Below are 13047 nucleotides of genomic sequence, written 5' to 3'. Positions count from 1 at the left end.
AATACATATTATTATAGTGTGTATATATATAATTTGTATAGTTATATTTTTGCACAGGATGTAACTAGCAAATAGAATAATGTCTTACTTGAGTAATCTTGGTGTTAGGCCATAAGATACCCCTAGATAGTCTAGGTGTTCAGCTTGTCTCTCACTCAGTTTCAGAAGCAAAGGAGGCAAGTCTTTCCGAGGTGTTACAACCTCTTCTAATAAACTAACAGTCTGAAAAAAAAGTGGAAATGGGTTAGTAGCAATCCTCTCAGAAATCTACAAATTAAATCTCTTATTCTGTATAAAAAATAAATGTAAGTATTTCCTCCTTACAGAGAGGAATCATTATCGAGACTTACAGTGAAAAACAAACAGCTTAGCGGAACAGAAAATACAAAAAAAAAATGTACTGAGCTCCATACCTCACTGCTTACAGTTGCAATTTCTTTTGGCTTTTGAATTGTTTTTTCTTCCAAACATGGGAATTTGCCTTCATAGTACATCTGCAGTAAAGTTAGAGCTCTGCTGCCATAGCCCATCTGTGAAGTAGGAACAATACACTATAAGCAAAACCACGTATCTAGTTTTTAAGGCAGGGCAACAACATTCTCCCTTTACAAACTCATTAACAATCATCAGTGCAGAGATCGCTCAGTCACTGCAAAAATGCATTTTCTTTGCTACACAGCAGCTCCATGGAGAAGGACACTACATAACCTGGATCTCTGAAATCACAATGGAGGCCAGTTGGTACTTTAGGACTGTGTAATAATTCTTGGTCCTTAACTCTGGCACTCAAAATGCCAAACACAAGCACAAACATTTGGTAATCTCACAATAAATATCACTGAATCTTGACTGTATACTGCTGCTTGGGATGGTGGCATGCTACAATGCTGCCTAGTAATGACAGGAGCCCTGGTTTGCTACCCACCCAGAGGAAAGCAATGCCTCCAGCCGGCTGTGGCATTTGACCACTTCTGTGCGTCTGATCTCATTCTGTTACTACTGTTGGCTCAGTCCCCAAGCTTAAAAATGCTAAAAACTGGGGCAGTTGAAATGTTTGCCCTGTTCTTGAATTCTGTGGGTACAGTCATTCTCATGGTACTACTGCTGACTGTTCACAGTAACTGGGTTCCAAAATACTTTACCCCTTGGTAATCCGGATGAACTGCAATACGAACAACACGCCCACCAGAAAGACCCCCGAAGTCTGGATCTTGGAACTACATAAGAGACAAAAGTCAATTTAAAGAACATAGAAGGGTACTCTGGAAATAAGAAATTGTGCAGAAATACATCTTGGGTGTGAGTACACAGCCAAATTATTCACCTGCTCTGAAATGGTCCAGGGAATAAGATCACCAGAAGCTTTCTTTCCCCTAGAAAGGCTGTTCATGATAGACTGGCGAGAGATCTCTCCCTCCATGCACACCTGCCAGAAAAGGTAAAAGACCATTAACGGAGAAAAAGTGTTTTCTCCTACATTCACACCACTACAGCAGAATCAAAATTTATACTCTGTTGCCGAGTCCATTGTGCAGTACTGACATTTCATGTGATCCCTGCTCTGCAACATGATGAACAAACATGTATGCGCCAACAAACAGGCTCTGCCCCTAAAAGCCCTGTCTCAAAAAGCACGCCAGCGGCCAGCCAGGTACGTCTGACACAGTAGGCATTACATGACAGGGCAACAGAAGCCTGAAGAGAATAAAGCATAGAAAGTGCTCTATGCATTTTCTGTAGTCCATCAACAGCAAACATAAAAGCTTGTCCCACCAATATTTCTATTTAAACATCATATATTTTTCATGTAAATGGGGCTTTCGCTTTTAAGAAACAGCAGATTTACCTAGCTGCATCAAAGACAGACGATTAAGAATCTCTGTTCTTAAGGAAGGAAGCAAGCATACAGTCAGATACCCAACAGTCAAGGGCTGAAATATTTCTACATCTCTAAGCATGTACATTTGAGGAGTTTGTATTTTTGCAGTTGTACCGCAAATAAAAGGAATGTTAGAAACATGGGATAAACAGCATGAACTAGCGAACCAACTCTCCTGGCAGAAAGTTGAAACGGGAGGACAAAGTCATCTCTTGACGCAGTAGTTCAGCTCCTCAGAAGGCTTCTCAGCACAAACACATTGTGAAGACTGGGAGGTCTATGTGAAAGGATCAGCATCACAATGTCCTTATACAGCAATTAGTGTTAACGAAAGAAAGTGGAGGGAAAAGAATGGCCTTAATACACCATTGTAACACACACAAAAGCACAGCCCTAAGCTACCATCTACTCCTAGATAAGTACACTGCTGTCATAGTAGACCGATAGCATACTGTCTCATGGCAGTGTACTGCTTCGTTATTGAACAGTTCACTTCATAGATCCATGCTGCTCTCTTACCTGAACAACAGCAAGGACTTCTGGTAATGAATTCTGGGTAGGTGGAACAGGTGGCAAAAGGCAAAAAAGATGATGGGCAGGTGCATCAGATAGCATCTGGAGGTCATTGGGTGAGTTCTGGAAGGTAAAGACATATCAGAAAGTTGAAGAATTATTCCATGAGAGGAGCTTCAAAGTCCAGTGTGATATTTGTAGCTGATTTCTAAACAATTCTCCATTTTCTGAATTTAGGGCTATTAAGAAACTTGGAACTACTACAATACTGATGGATGAAGAAGCTCACAGGCTAGTTCATGGCTGTTACACTACCAGAAAGCATCTGTTTTTCTCAAGTGAAACCTCTTGTTCTAATATGTATGGAACTGAACTTTCTATTTTTATATAGCTACTTATCTCTTAATCTACCAAACTTTGAATATTTTTTAAGTGTCAGCTTTATAGTACTCAGTACTTCAGTACTTCACCACTCACATTTACTAGTCAGCCATGGTCTTGAAACCTGGAGATGAACTAATACTCTTTTCAGTAGTACAATGGTACTACTCTCTTGGTTAACCTGAGGCTACGAGAATACGGTAACGAGAACTGCAAAAGAGGTTCATCACTGATACTATTCTGACAAGCTTGTAGGCTCATCTAGAATTTACTCTCCAGAATTTCTCAAGACAAGAATATTCCAGCTATCTGTATATCCAATATATCCAGCCAAGACCAAGCCAGAGATCGGCTCAGAGAAATGAGAATACAGATCTGTATACAACAAGAAGCAACTGAAGCTGTTCAGAAACCTCAATTAGGCCAATTCAATTAGACTATCATAACAAACACTGCTCCCTTCATAAAATTCCTAGCTGAAATTTTGACAGAAGTAGCCAAAGCTTTACCTTGTAGTGTGAAGCCACATAGAGGGCCATCAGTCTCTGCAGAAAAACTTCTGATGCTCTGTGGTAACAAAAAAGCGTGTCTCTATTTACGTAGTACCTAAACATAAGGGTTAAGGAAACAACCTCCTTGGAAACAAGGAAAAAGCTCCTTGTCAATTTAGGAGTACTATTTTCAATACAGCCTTGGGCTACATACTGACTTGTGCTCTTAGACTCTACAGCTGTGTCTACAAGAATGAATGACTTTGGGCAGCGTTCACAGCTTTCATACCCTTCATCTGTAAAGCTAAACCTTTTATAACTCCAACAAGGACTTCCCTTCGTTCAAGCCTTCCTTATGATTGTCTCCAAAACGAGTTTGGGAATGTCCTGGTAACACACACCACCCGTCTTATAAGGCAGTTGTAAAAGCTTAACTCCAGAAGTGTGGTCTTAAAGAGACTTTTGCCAAAAGACCATGTGCTGAGGTTATCACATTAGCTGCAGAACCCACTATTAATCAGTTTGAAAAAGCCTCCTTCACCTGAAAGCAATATATTTTGATCAGAGCACTATATCTGAGTAAGGATACAGGTCACAAGTCTCAGGCAGCGGGCAGCCGGAGATAATTCTGGTGATGCTGAGACAGTCCAAACATAGCAGATCATTTAGCCACTTTTCAACTGGGTCACCAGGGGCATATCTGATTGACTCATGGAGGGAGACTTCATGCAATGTACGAGCTGCAAACAGATTTCAGAGAAGAAGATCTAGTGTCGGAAGCAAAGAATCCAATAGGATCAGTGTCCTTTAAAGGGCTTCCAGGAGATTAGAAAATCATTATTCACATAGCTTTCATCCCTTAAAAGCCTTTACATCTGAAAATCATGAGGAAAAAACAGAGGAGAGTTCCTTCGTTTTCCCATACCACTTCCTTCCTACAGCTGTACATGGACGCATGGGATACCCACAAGGCTTGCCACTCAGCAGCACCGGAGGTCACGGTTACACTCCGCACAATGAAGTACCTGATGTGAGTTTAGCCGTAGCCGTAGATTTGTTCTCTGCCGTCATGGTGACTTGGGTTTGTGCACTCTGTTGACGGAGCTGCTGAATGAGCTTCAGAGATAGTGATCGACCAGTACCCTCATACCTGAAAAGCAGAAGACAAAAGTCTGAAGCAAGTAACCGAACAGCAATCCTGAGCCATGAAGAAGCTCCAGCACAGAGCGAGGCTGCCATCTAGAGCTATGTGCCGTTCTGAGGCCTGTGAGGGCCTCAACCATCTGTGAGAATCGCTGCCTTTTGATGTTCTTGCACATGCAGGACAGGACAGCCTATGCTGTCACTTTCTTAGTCTCATTCTACTGGAAGGAAGATGTCATTCTTCCCTCTCTCCTAACAGACTGCAGAATTCTGTTTATGTATTTGCTCCTTGTAGCACAACAGAAGAGGTGCAAGTCAAACACTCAATGAATCCACAGTGGAACCAAAGGAAAGCAGCAAGTTCAAGTACTGACTCTTAGTTATTTTAAGGAGCAGTTCCATAATAGATCAAGAATTAGCATAATTGAATGTAATCGTGTGTAATAAAGAAAAGTACCGTAGGTAAGAAATAGTCCACTGGCACTTGCCCAATTGCTTTCCCAGGCAGACAGGTGCTGTTCAAGCCTTACCCGTTGATTGTAGAAGCCATGAAAACAAGATAAGGGCCCAGTAGGTTTTTCACCAGGGGTAGAGGAATGGCAGCAGCTTCATCAATCACAACAAGTTCAGCTTGACCCAGTTTCACAGAATCAGCAGGGTGTATGTACTGCAAGGAATGAGAGGACACCAAGAACAGCTTGTCTGGGAAATGTCAGAGTTGCCAAAGCAAGAGCCCTGAAAAGTTGTTTGTTGTCCCTGTTCTCCACAACCATCAAGCCAGAGGCTGAGACATGAAAACAAACAATCAGGAGAGGGTTCATGTTAACCTAACAAGGAATGGATCACACATCTTGTTTTGCACATTTCCACACAAATGTATCTGCAGAGATCATGAAAATAAAGAAAAACTAATCAGTAGAAACATAGGCTCTTCCTTCACTGTTTCTTTCACCTTCCTTTGCTTTTGTTTCAAGAAGAAACCCAGAAGCAATTACCAAGGGAGCTCTGTAACCTACAAATTATTCATAGAAAGAAGAAAGATGTTTTGTGAAGGTCACTCAACAGAAAAAAAGGTCTGCCTTAAAGCAAAATCAATCAGGACAGTTACACATCACATAAAATGAACGTGCTTAAAATCAAAACAACTACAGCATCGGTAAAGCCAACAGTTAGTAACAAAAAGCAGAAAGGCAAGAGCGCAGAAGAGGCCAATTACCTGAATGGTCTGTCTGTGCTCCTTGAACACATTCACTCTGACAACAGCCTTGTTAAACTCCGGATTTAAAGACTGAACAATCTCATAGTCCAGATGTTCCTGAAAGAAAACATTGTTAAACAGTATGAACAAGCCAAGATCGAAGAAAAATATTGTTTACTATTATCACCAAAATAAACTCATTAAGACTGCACTGTTATTTCAGATTCTAGTTAAAAACTCATAACAAAAGCTTCAGAGGCCTGAGAACTGAGAAATTATTTACTTATGTTAAAAACAATTATTTCACAAAGAAACTGATTTACCCAACCTAAAAATAGAGAAGAAAACATAAAACTGTACTGCAATTCATTTTTGCAGAACATTACTAAAAAGGCTGGTAGTTAATGTATGTAAACAAAAATCACAGACGAGATGCAAAACTCCTCCTAAACAGGAACGCTGTGAAAGCATTGTAAAATAGTCTGCTCTCCTTACCTGGTATTGCAGTGCATCAAAGCCTTTAAATATGAACTCAAAGAGAGTGTGAAGGTTATCAGGGCTTGGAGATGTGACAAAGATATTGGAGTAACTGTACAAAAAAACCAAAACAACGGTTTGCCTCTTTTTCTAACAAATTTTACATATACATACTAAGTAGAATGTTTTCTTTATATGAGTGGTTGATTTTAGCTAACAACCAAAACACAGCAGATTCCTTTAGACACTTACCTCAATTTATGTGTGATTATTTTGACTTTTAAAGACTGAAGTTCTCTTATTATTATAAAACAGAAAAACTTGAACATCAGTGTATGCAGCAATCAAAAGATGTAAGAGGAACAAAAAGGAGGCATGTAGGACTGGAAATTACAAATATATTCAGATCCTGTCATTTTTATGTATTTTTTTTTTAAACTCTTGTATGCAAATAAAGCCTGGGAGACTGGAGGGGATCACTCACCCAAAAGCTACTGCTCCAGCAATAGCCAGTCCCAAAGCAGCAGATTTACCACGTCCCCTGGCTGCTGTTAACGCCACAGTGCTCCGTAGAGTCTTCTCAGAAATGGCTTCAATAAATTTCAGAACTGCTTTTGCCTGATGACCAGAAAAAAATAAAAACCAAAAATCAGCTGTGTTTAAATCACTTTCAGCACTTACACTTACCACTGGTACATGTCTTCTTTCCTAGAACAGGAAAAAGGAAGAGAAAGACAGGATGGTAGAGCTGAATATTAAAGCCCAGACAAACAACGGGCAAGAAGTGGTAATCTTCACACACTGAGTTCTTGAAATTATTCAGGTCAAAACACAGATCAACAGTCCGTACAGCAATTCTCAATTACTACCTCCACGTCGCTGACCACAGAGCATATTCAGCAAGATGGGAAGAGGCACACTGCTCTCAGAGGAAGACCAACGTATCTGGGCAGCGACAAGACTTACTGTAGAAGGGCTTAAGCAGTGGACGGCTCTGGGAGCCACCAGGCTGAACTGCAGCTTCTTGGTGGATGATACTCGGAAACAGGAAAGGCAATTGCATTAGGGCCTTCATTTGCACTAGTCACTGATTCTCAAATTGAAGGAAAAAAAAGTGTAAGGGAGGCAGGAATAGGGGCATATTAAAACATGATATGGATTTCCAGCTTCTATTCAGAACTAAACTGAATAGAAATTTCAGGTTAAGTTTCCTGCTTATTTCAAACCCTGACAGCTCATCATCTTTTTAAATGAGGACTTCTCCAGATCAGCTTCCTGTCCCCATTCTAGTCTCAACTTCATGAAGAAAATCACTGATACTGTTGTTGAGTTAATTTTTCAAGGAAATTCTCTAAGACCACAGCCATCACTGTTCCCACTCAGATTTGATTACATGCAAGATGACGCACAGACATCAATACCTAAGGTGACCTGTCAAGCACAGAGTATCTCAAGTTCAACCACCACACCAACCTGATCCAGGGTTTTACAGCCATCCACCAAAACTCCTACAGGCTGTGTATCCTGCAAGCTCTCCTTCAGTTCTTTCAGCTCCAAGTCCTGCGGCTGGAGGCTATCTTCCTATAAGCACAGGATTTACCATAATAGGATTACTAAAGGACACTTCGGCACAATTATACCTTTGTGATATCTTCTGATATCTTTTATCAGGCAAAGATATCTGAAAGGAAATGTTACCACAAGTTGAATATGCTCCCTAGAAACAGAAAAATTTAAATGGACAGACAGATATTTAACACTTCAGTTGTAATGCATCTTCAGGAGAATGGTTACACAAGAGGTGGGTATCCTGGCTTCCCCAAACTTGGAGGAAAAAAGGAAAGGGTTTTTCAGCACATGGTAACTGGAGAATGCCACTGCTAGGAAGAAGAGACCGTGGACAAACTTTCTGAAGAATTTAATTCATTTTTCAGCCTTCAGGCTGGACCAAAATTTTATGATCTTTGTTATACCTGTCATACAAGGTGTACATATTGCCATGTAGGGGGGAAAAACTACTGCAGCAGCAATAGATCAGTTTTCAAACCAATATCAGGATTTTCAAAGCCAAACAATAAACTTGGACACAAAAGCAATCAATTTTAAATGGGAATGAATTCAAATTTTCCTTATTGTCACTTAAAATTCCAAAGGCATCAGTCTATCCATCCAACAGATACGCATGTGTGCTGCTGTCAATATTGTTATAATGCTAAGGGAGAGTTGTTTTGTTTTTTAAAATCAGTGCTCTGCTAAAATATTTTTACCACCTCTGACAGAACCTGTTGGTATTTCTTAGGCCACACAAAACAGTTCAAAGGCTTAAACATTTGTATTTAAAGCTGGTTCCATTTTACTTTAGACTAAAACTGAAAGTGATCAAAGGATACATTTCTACCAGTGCAAGCTATATGTCTGGCTTATATTCAGTGAGTGTTTCCCGAGATGTGGCATGTGTAACTCAGAAATTGAAACAACTGCAGCTTCCAGGTATCAGTTGTCTCCTGAGCTTGTAATATACTTATTTCTGAAGTGTTTTCCCACCCTCGAACCACTGAAAGGTCTCTTTATTTGTCTCATTCCCACTGTCCATCAGCTTGAAAAATCTCTGTGCGCTTCTGAAACAGCAAGCACAGCAATTAAGCTCCACCTTGCTAGGCTAAACAGCAATACAGCAAAATCAATAAATACAGGCAAGCACAAAAAAAGCTGTGACAGAAAAAAACGCAAGAAAAGAAAAGACAGGTTCCCATGCTTCACTCATACCAGGTATAATTTTTGCAAAAGATTCTAATTCCTCTCTGCAAGACCATTATTTGATATAAATCAGGATGAAAGGAAAGCTTCCTCTTTTTTAAATCTTTAACGCACCACGGTCAACTCAGACCGATTTCTCCCAAGAAAAAACGGCTGACATTGCTTACTGACCTGTGACTGTGGTGGGACAGGTGTGATGTTCGCAACGTGACTGGAGATGGGCAAGATATTCAGCTGATCATCAATCACGATGCAATTTTTGCATGAGGCCAGAGACAGAATGAACCTGAGCAGTCAAGCAAAGGCAACTCAGTAAAAACACCAGCAAAACATTTGCAGTTTGGTAGTTAATTTAAACTCTTTTCTAAACCCAGACATAGTATTTACAGCTACAGCTACTTACAGCTGAGCTATGACAAGTTCACGCAACTGGCAGCGTGCCTCTTACCATAAAATCAGCATCATCTACATAAAACAGGTACCCACTTACCAGGATGTCTCCAAAGAAGAACACTAACTAAAGACGACCTACCAAGAGAGCGTTTAAGCAGGAGGCAGCTGCATAAAAGTGTAAGACGTGAATCCACAGCAACCGTGGCAAGCGCTGACCCCCACAGACTGCAGCCAGTGCTGGCTTATTCATCCTCATTTCTGACATCACATAACCACCTGCATGCTAAAGAACGATTTCTGCAACTTGCCTATGGCTAGAGCTAGGGCTCGCTCACTCAGTAAGAGATGCTTATTCTACACAACAAAAGCAGAGAAATCACCTTTACAAGACACTTCTAAAACCACAGGACACTCCACACTAAGCAGCTTTATGTTTTACAGTAGTGCAATCGGCATCTGAACTTCAGTGCATCTGGATCACAAGTTTCTACAGAGCGTTTCAAGAAAGGGACTCAGAACAGTTTACAAATTTGGATCTATTTGCATATATCCCTCGTAACATATGGCAAAGTTTTGTATACAGTTCCTCCGAAACCAAACTGATTTCATTTCCAGAACAGCACATGAAGACTTCACTGGAGCAGCAAAGAAGCCCTTTTCCAATGCAAACCTATAGGACGCTTTCCTAATATGAACACACGATGTTGTTCCAGATGCTTTTCTTGGGCATACAGCCTAGATTCTTTACGCTCTTAATAACTTACCTCTCATTAAACCGTCCTACCACGTCCTGGTGTGCCTCCGTTCTGTATCGAGAGTGTACATCCTGAAAAAGAAAAAGACAATCTAAAGAAAGAACAGCAGTAAGAGTTATATTTACGAGATTGTTACTCATGGGACAATCCAACTTCTTTTCCACTCTTGTGGATTAAAGTCTCCCTTTGTGTCAAGACTGCATCCCAGACAGGATTCTGATTTTCTGTTTGTTGTGTAACATCCTCATTTTCCAAATACTTGTTATAAATGTACTTTTCCCACCAATACTTTTCACAATGGTCTTACTTGTTCTTGCCTGACTTAAAGGTCAACTCTGTCAGGTACAGGACATTTCAAACGCCTCAGGGAGGCTAAGAAAAAATAGTCTATCACTTAAATTCACCTACTGGCATTATTACTAATGGAAACAGTTCCTGCTGTAGGTGTAAGAATACTCAGTGTGAATAGTTCATATCTAGAAACATACAATAGTTGTGAAGCTGATCTCACCTAGCAACAGGTCACAAAACACTCCAAAGGCCTATTTTTTACTTCACTTTCTGTTACATGGGCAGATAGCACACTCTCCAAAACTATTGTGAAACAAAAGAACACAGTTACATTTGTGTGTTTCTTCCTTGTAACCCAGCAGCATTTCGAAACACAGAGGTTGGCAGAAATGCCTAAGCACAAGACATTCAATCATAGATGAATGAAGGAGCAGGAAAGGTGATGGAAGGAAGACCACAGCCCATAACAAAAGCAAAATTTAGCATCACCACAATGGATCTGCTTATATAAAACAGACACATTATGTTGAACGTACCATGGTCATTGTATAGAGTTGCTTCAGTGAGTTCATAGTTCTCAGGAGAATCACCACAATTCCACCCCCTTCTACTGTTTCAACAGTTCTAGCTAGCAGGTTTGGAGTCAAAGCTTCAAAATCCTAGGAAATAAATAGAACTTCAAAGTTGCCTAGAGTTCACCAGCACAACTAGCATCTACTAAAAGGAGCAGAAAATCTAAAAACATTATTTCTCAAAGCTTATTTCACACTTAACATTTGCATTAACCCATGTCCCATTAAAATTCTACCAGCAAGGCTATCTCACGCTCACAAAACTTGTAAAAGATACGTAAAGCCATCATAATTGAAATAACAGAAGCAATAAATACTACTCCTGCAGCATTTAAACTGAAAGTAATTGATACTAGTGCAGGGCAGTAAGTTAAAAGCTTAACTCCTTACCTGAAGTACACACATGCCAAAAGTGTTACCAAGAATCTTATGAGTTTCATTGTAATAGCAGTAGCGAATGTTTGTGGCTGCTATAAATAACTCAAAAGGATCATCATCCTTTATGTTTAAAGTTCCACTTTTAATCTTCTTCTGTAGTTGTCTCATCCTCTTCTTCCGGTGGCTGGAGAACAAAATTGTACACAGGTTTTCTTGGAAAAAGTTTTGAGAAAAGTGCATTCAGGCCTACATTCAAGTCTAATTAGAAATCAAGAGCTCAGCCTCCAAGGAAGAAAATCTTGGATCACAATTGCTGCTTTCACGATATGCTCCCATGTGCCTTCAGCCAAAAGGGGTGGGTACCACACAGAACCAGCTGGTTTTGCGAGAAACTGCTTGGTTGGAATCATGCAGTTACAGACAGCACTTCCCTCCTGACTTTGCATGCAGACTGTAAGGACGCACACAAATCTAATTAAAATTTTAAACGCTTTTTCAAAATGAAGGCATTCTAATGCTTAATCTGCATTCAGTCCCAAACATTACTAACGCTAAAATGCTGAGGAATGAAAGTTTTGGCCTTTTGAGGTTAAAAACATGAGGGAGAGATTGGTCCAGGACAACAAAGTTAGTGTTAGAGCTACAGAAAGAAACCAGAAGTACCTACTGCTGATATCAACTCTGTTAGAGAAGCCAAATTTTAGTTCTGGAAGACCAAACTTCCTATAGCTCCTCCAAGAACTAATCTTGTTTCTCCTTAAAACCAAACCACAGAACCTACGCTCAGCAGACCACTCATGGAGCTTTTGCTTCACACAGAGCAGTGACTGCAGCATGAGATACAAAAGGTATCTTACCTGCTAAAGCCCAGCTCCTTTTTGTAACACCATAGGACAGAGGGTCTGGCCTTTACAGTTGCTTTAGACAACATGTGATGAAGTATAACCACCTGCCAAAACACAGAAACGTTCACGAACAACTGTACTTACAAGCCAACATCAAAGAGCAAAATATTTTTCTATACTTGATTTTACAGCTATGTTTTCCAGCGAGCAACCCTGTGCAAAACAGAAGGATCCCTTGACATGCTGTGAAGGTTATGTTCTTTTTTACGCAGACCTGTCTGTCTGCACCTTCTCCGGGGCTGCATGACATTGAAGACGCTGAATTATACCTACTGTTTCCTTAGCAGAACTGCTAACTGCACAAACAGAAGGCAATTATTCCAGGCTAAATACAGTTCCTAGTGTTTGTCTCTTAGGGTAGATTTCGCACAATGTATTTCAGACTCATTCTACAATTTAACAAGATTTCATTTTGAATTTTAATCCTCTAGCAGGTTTGGGGATAGCTCACTGCTATGTAGCCTGCATGTTCAGTAAGCAGCCTCGCTGCTTTAGCATCCAACTCATCAGTGAAAATACTGAACACAACCAGTCTCAGGATATGCCCTACCAGCACTCACCCGTCCACGTTAGTAGTAAATTAATGACAACTTCGCACTGCCACCTGATCAACTCGTTATTTTCCAAGGTTTTTTTATAGTGTATTTTACTTCCCCAAGAACTGGAGCTAACTGAAGTGGCTTATCCTAAACCGTTATGGTTTTGCCGTGCTGTTCTTCCCCTTCCCACTCAAAACCCACGAGCCTAGGGTCTCTGAAGAGAAACGAGTTTAGTAGTTAATTTCTTCCACACAGCATTACCAAGCAGGTCCCGTCCAAGTTGTGTGGTAACATCTACAAGGTGACTCCGTACACAAAACACAGCTCGAGTGCAAAACCGTAACCTCTTGCAACAGAACTCAGATAAGGAAAAAA

At 40.4% G+C, this 13047-nt stretch overlaps 1 protein-coding gene across 1 annotated transcript; it reads right to left on the bottom strand.

The window, feature by feature from the left end:
* Positions 1–84: 84 nt before the first annotated feature.
* LOC104154575 (N-acetyltransferase 10) lies at positions 85–12174 on the bottom strand. The gene is made up of 18 exons (XM_009702501.1): positions 12086–12174; positions 11241–11412; positions 10815–10937; positions 9997–10058; positions 9011–9125; positions 7556–7663; positions 6567–6700; positions 6101–6194; positions 5624–5722; positions 4938–5074; positions 4290–4414; positions 3854–4004; positions 3283–3379; positions 2399–2515; positions 1325–1426; positions 1143–1217; positions 414–530; positions 85–222 (listed from the first exon to the last, which is right to left on the bottom strand). Exons 1-18 carry the CDS (start codon positions 12157–12159, stop codon positions 85–87), a joined length of 2040 nt encoding a protein of 679 aa, XP_009700803.1. The 5' UTR covers positions 12160–12174.
* Positions 12175–13047: the final 873 nt, after the last annotated feature.

This window comes from Cariama cristata, unplaced genomic scaffold, assembly GCF_000690535.1.
Source record: "Cariama cristata isolate BGI_N322 unplaced genomic scaffold, ASM69053v1 scaffold16776, whole genome shotgun sequence".
Lineage (NCBI taxonomy): Eukaryota > Metazoa > Chordata > Aves > Cariamiformes > Cariamidae > Cariama > Cariama cristata.
Note: the sequence above shows the minus strand (reverse complement) of the source record. Positions and strands in the feature narration are given on the sequence as shown.

Coding starts and splice junctions, on each gene's coding strand:
- LOC104154575 (XM_009702501.1), bottom strand. CDS start 12,159: ATGTTGTCTAAAGCAACTGTAAAGGCCAGACCCTCTGTCCTATGGTGT. Junction 10,059..10,814: donor AACTCTATACAATGACCATG/GTACGTTCAACA, acceptor TTTCTTTTTCAG/GATGTACACTCTCGATACAG. Junction 5,723..6,100: donor TTGATGCACTGCAATACCAG/GTAAGGAGAGCA, acceptor GTTTTCTTTCAG/GAACATCTGGACTATGAGAT.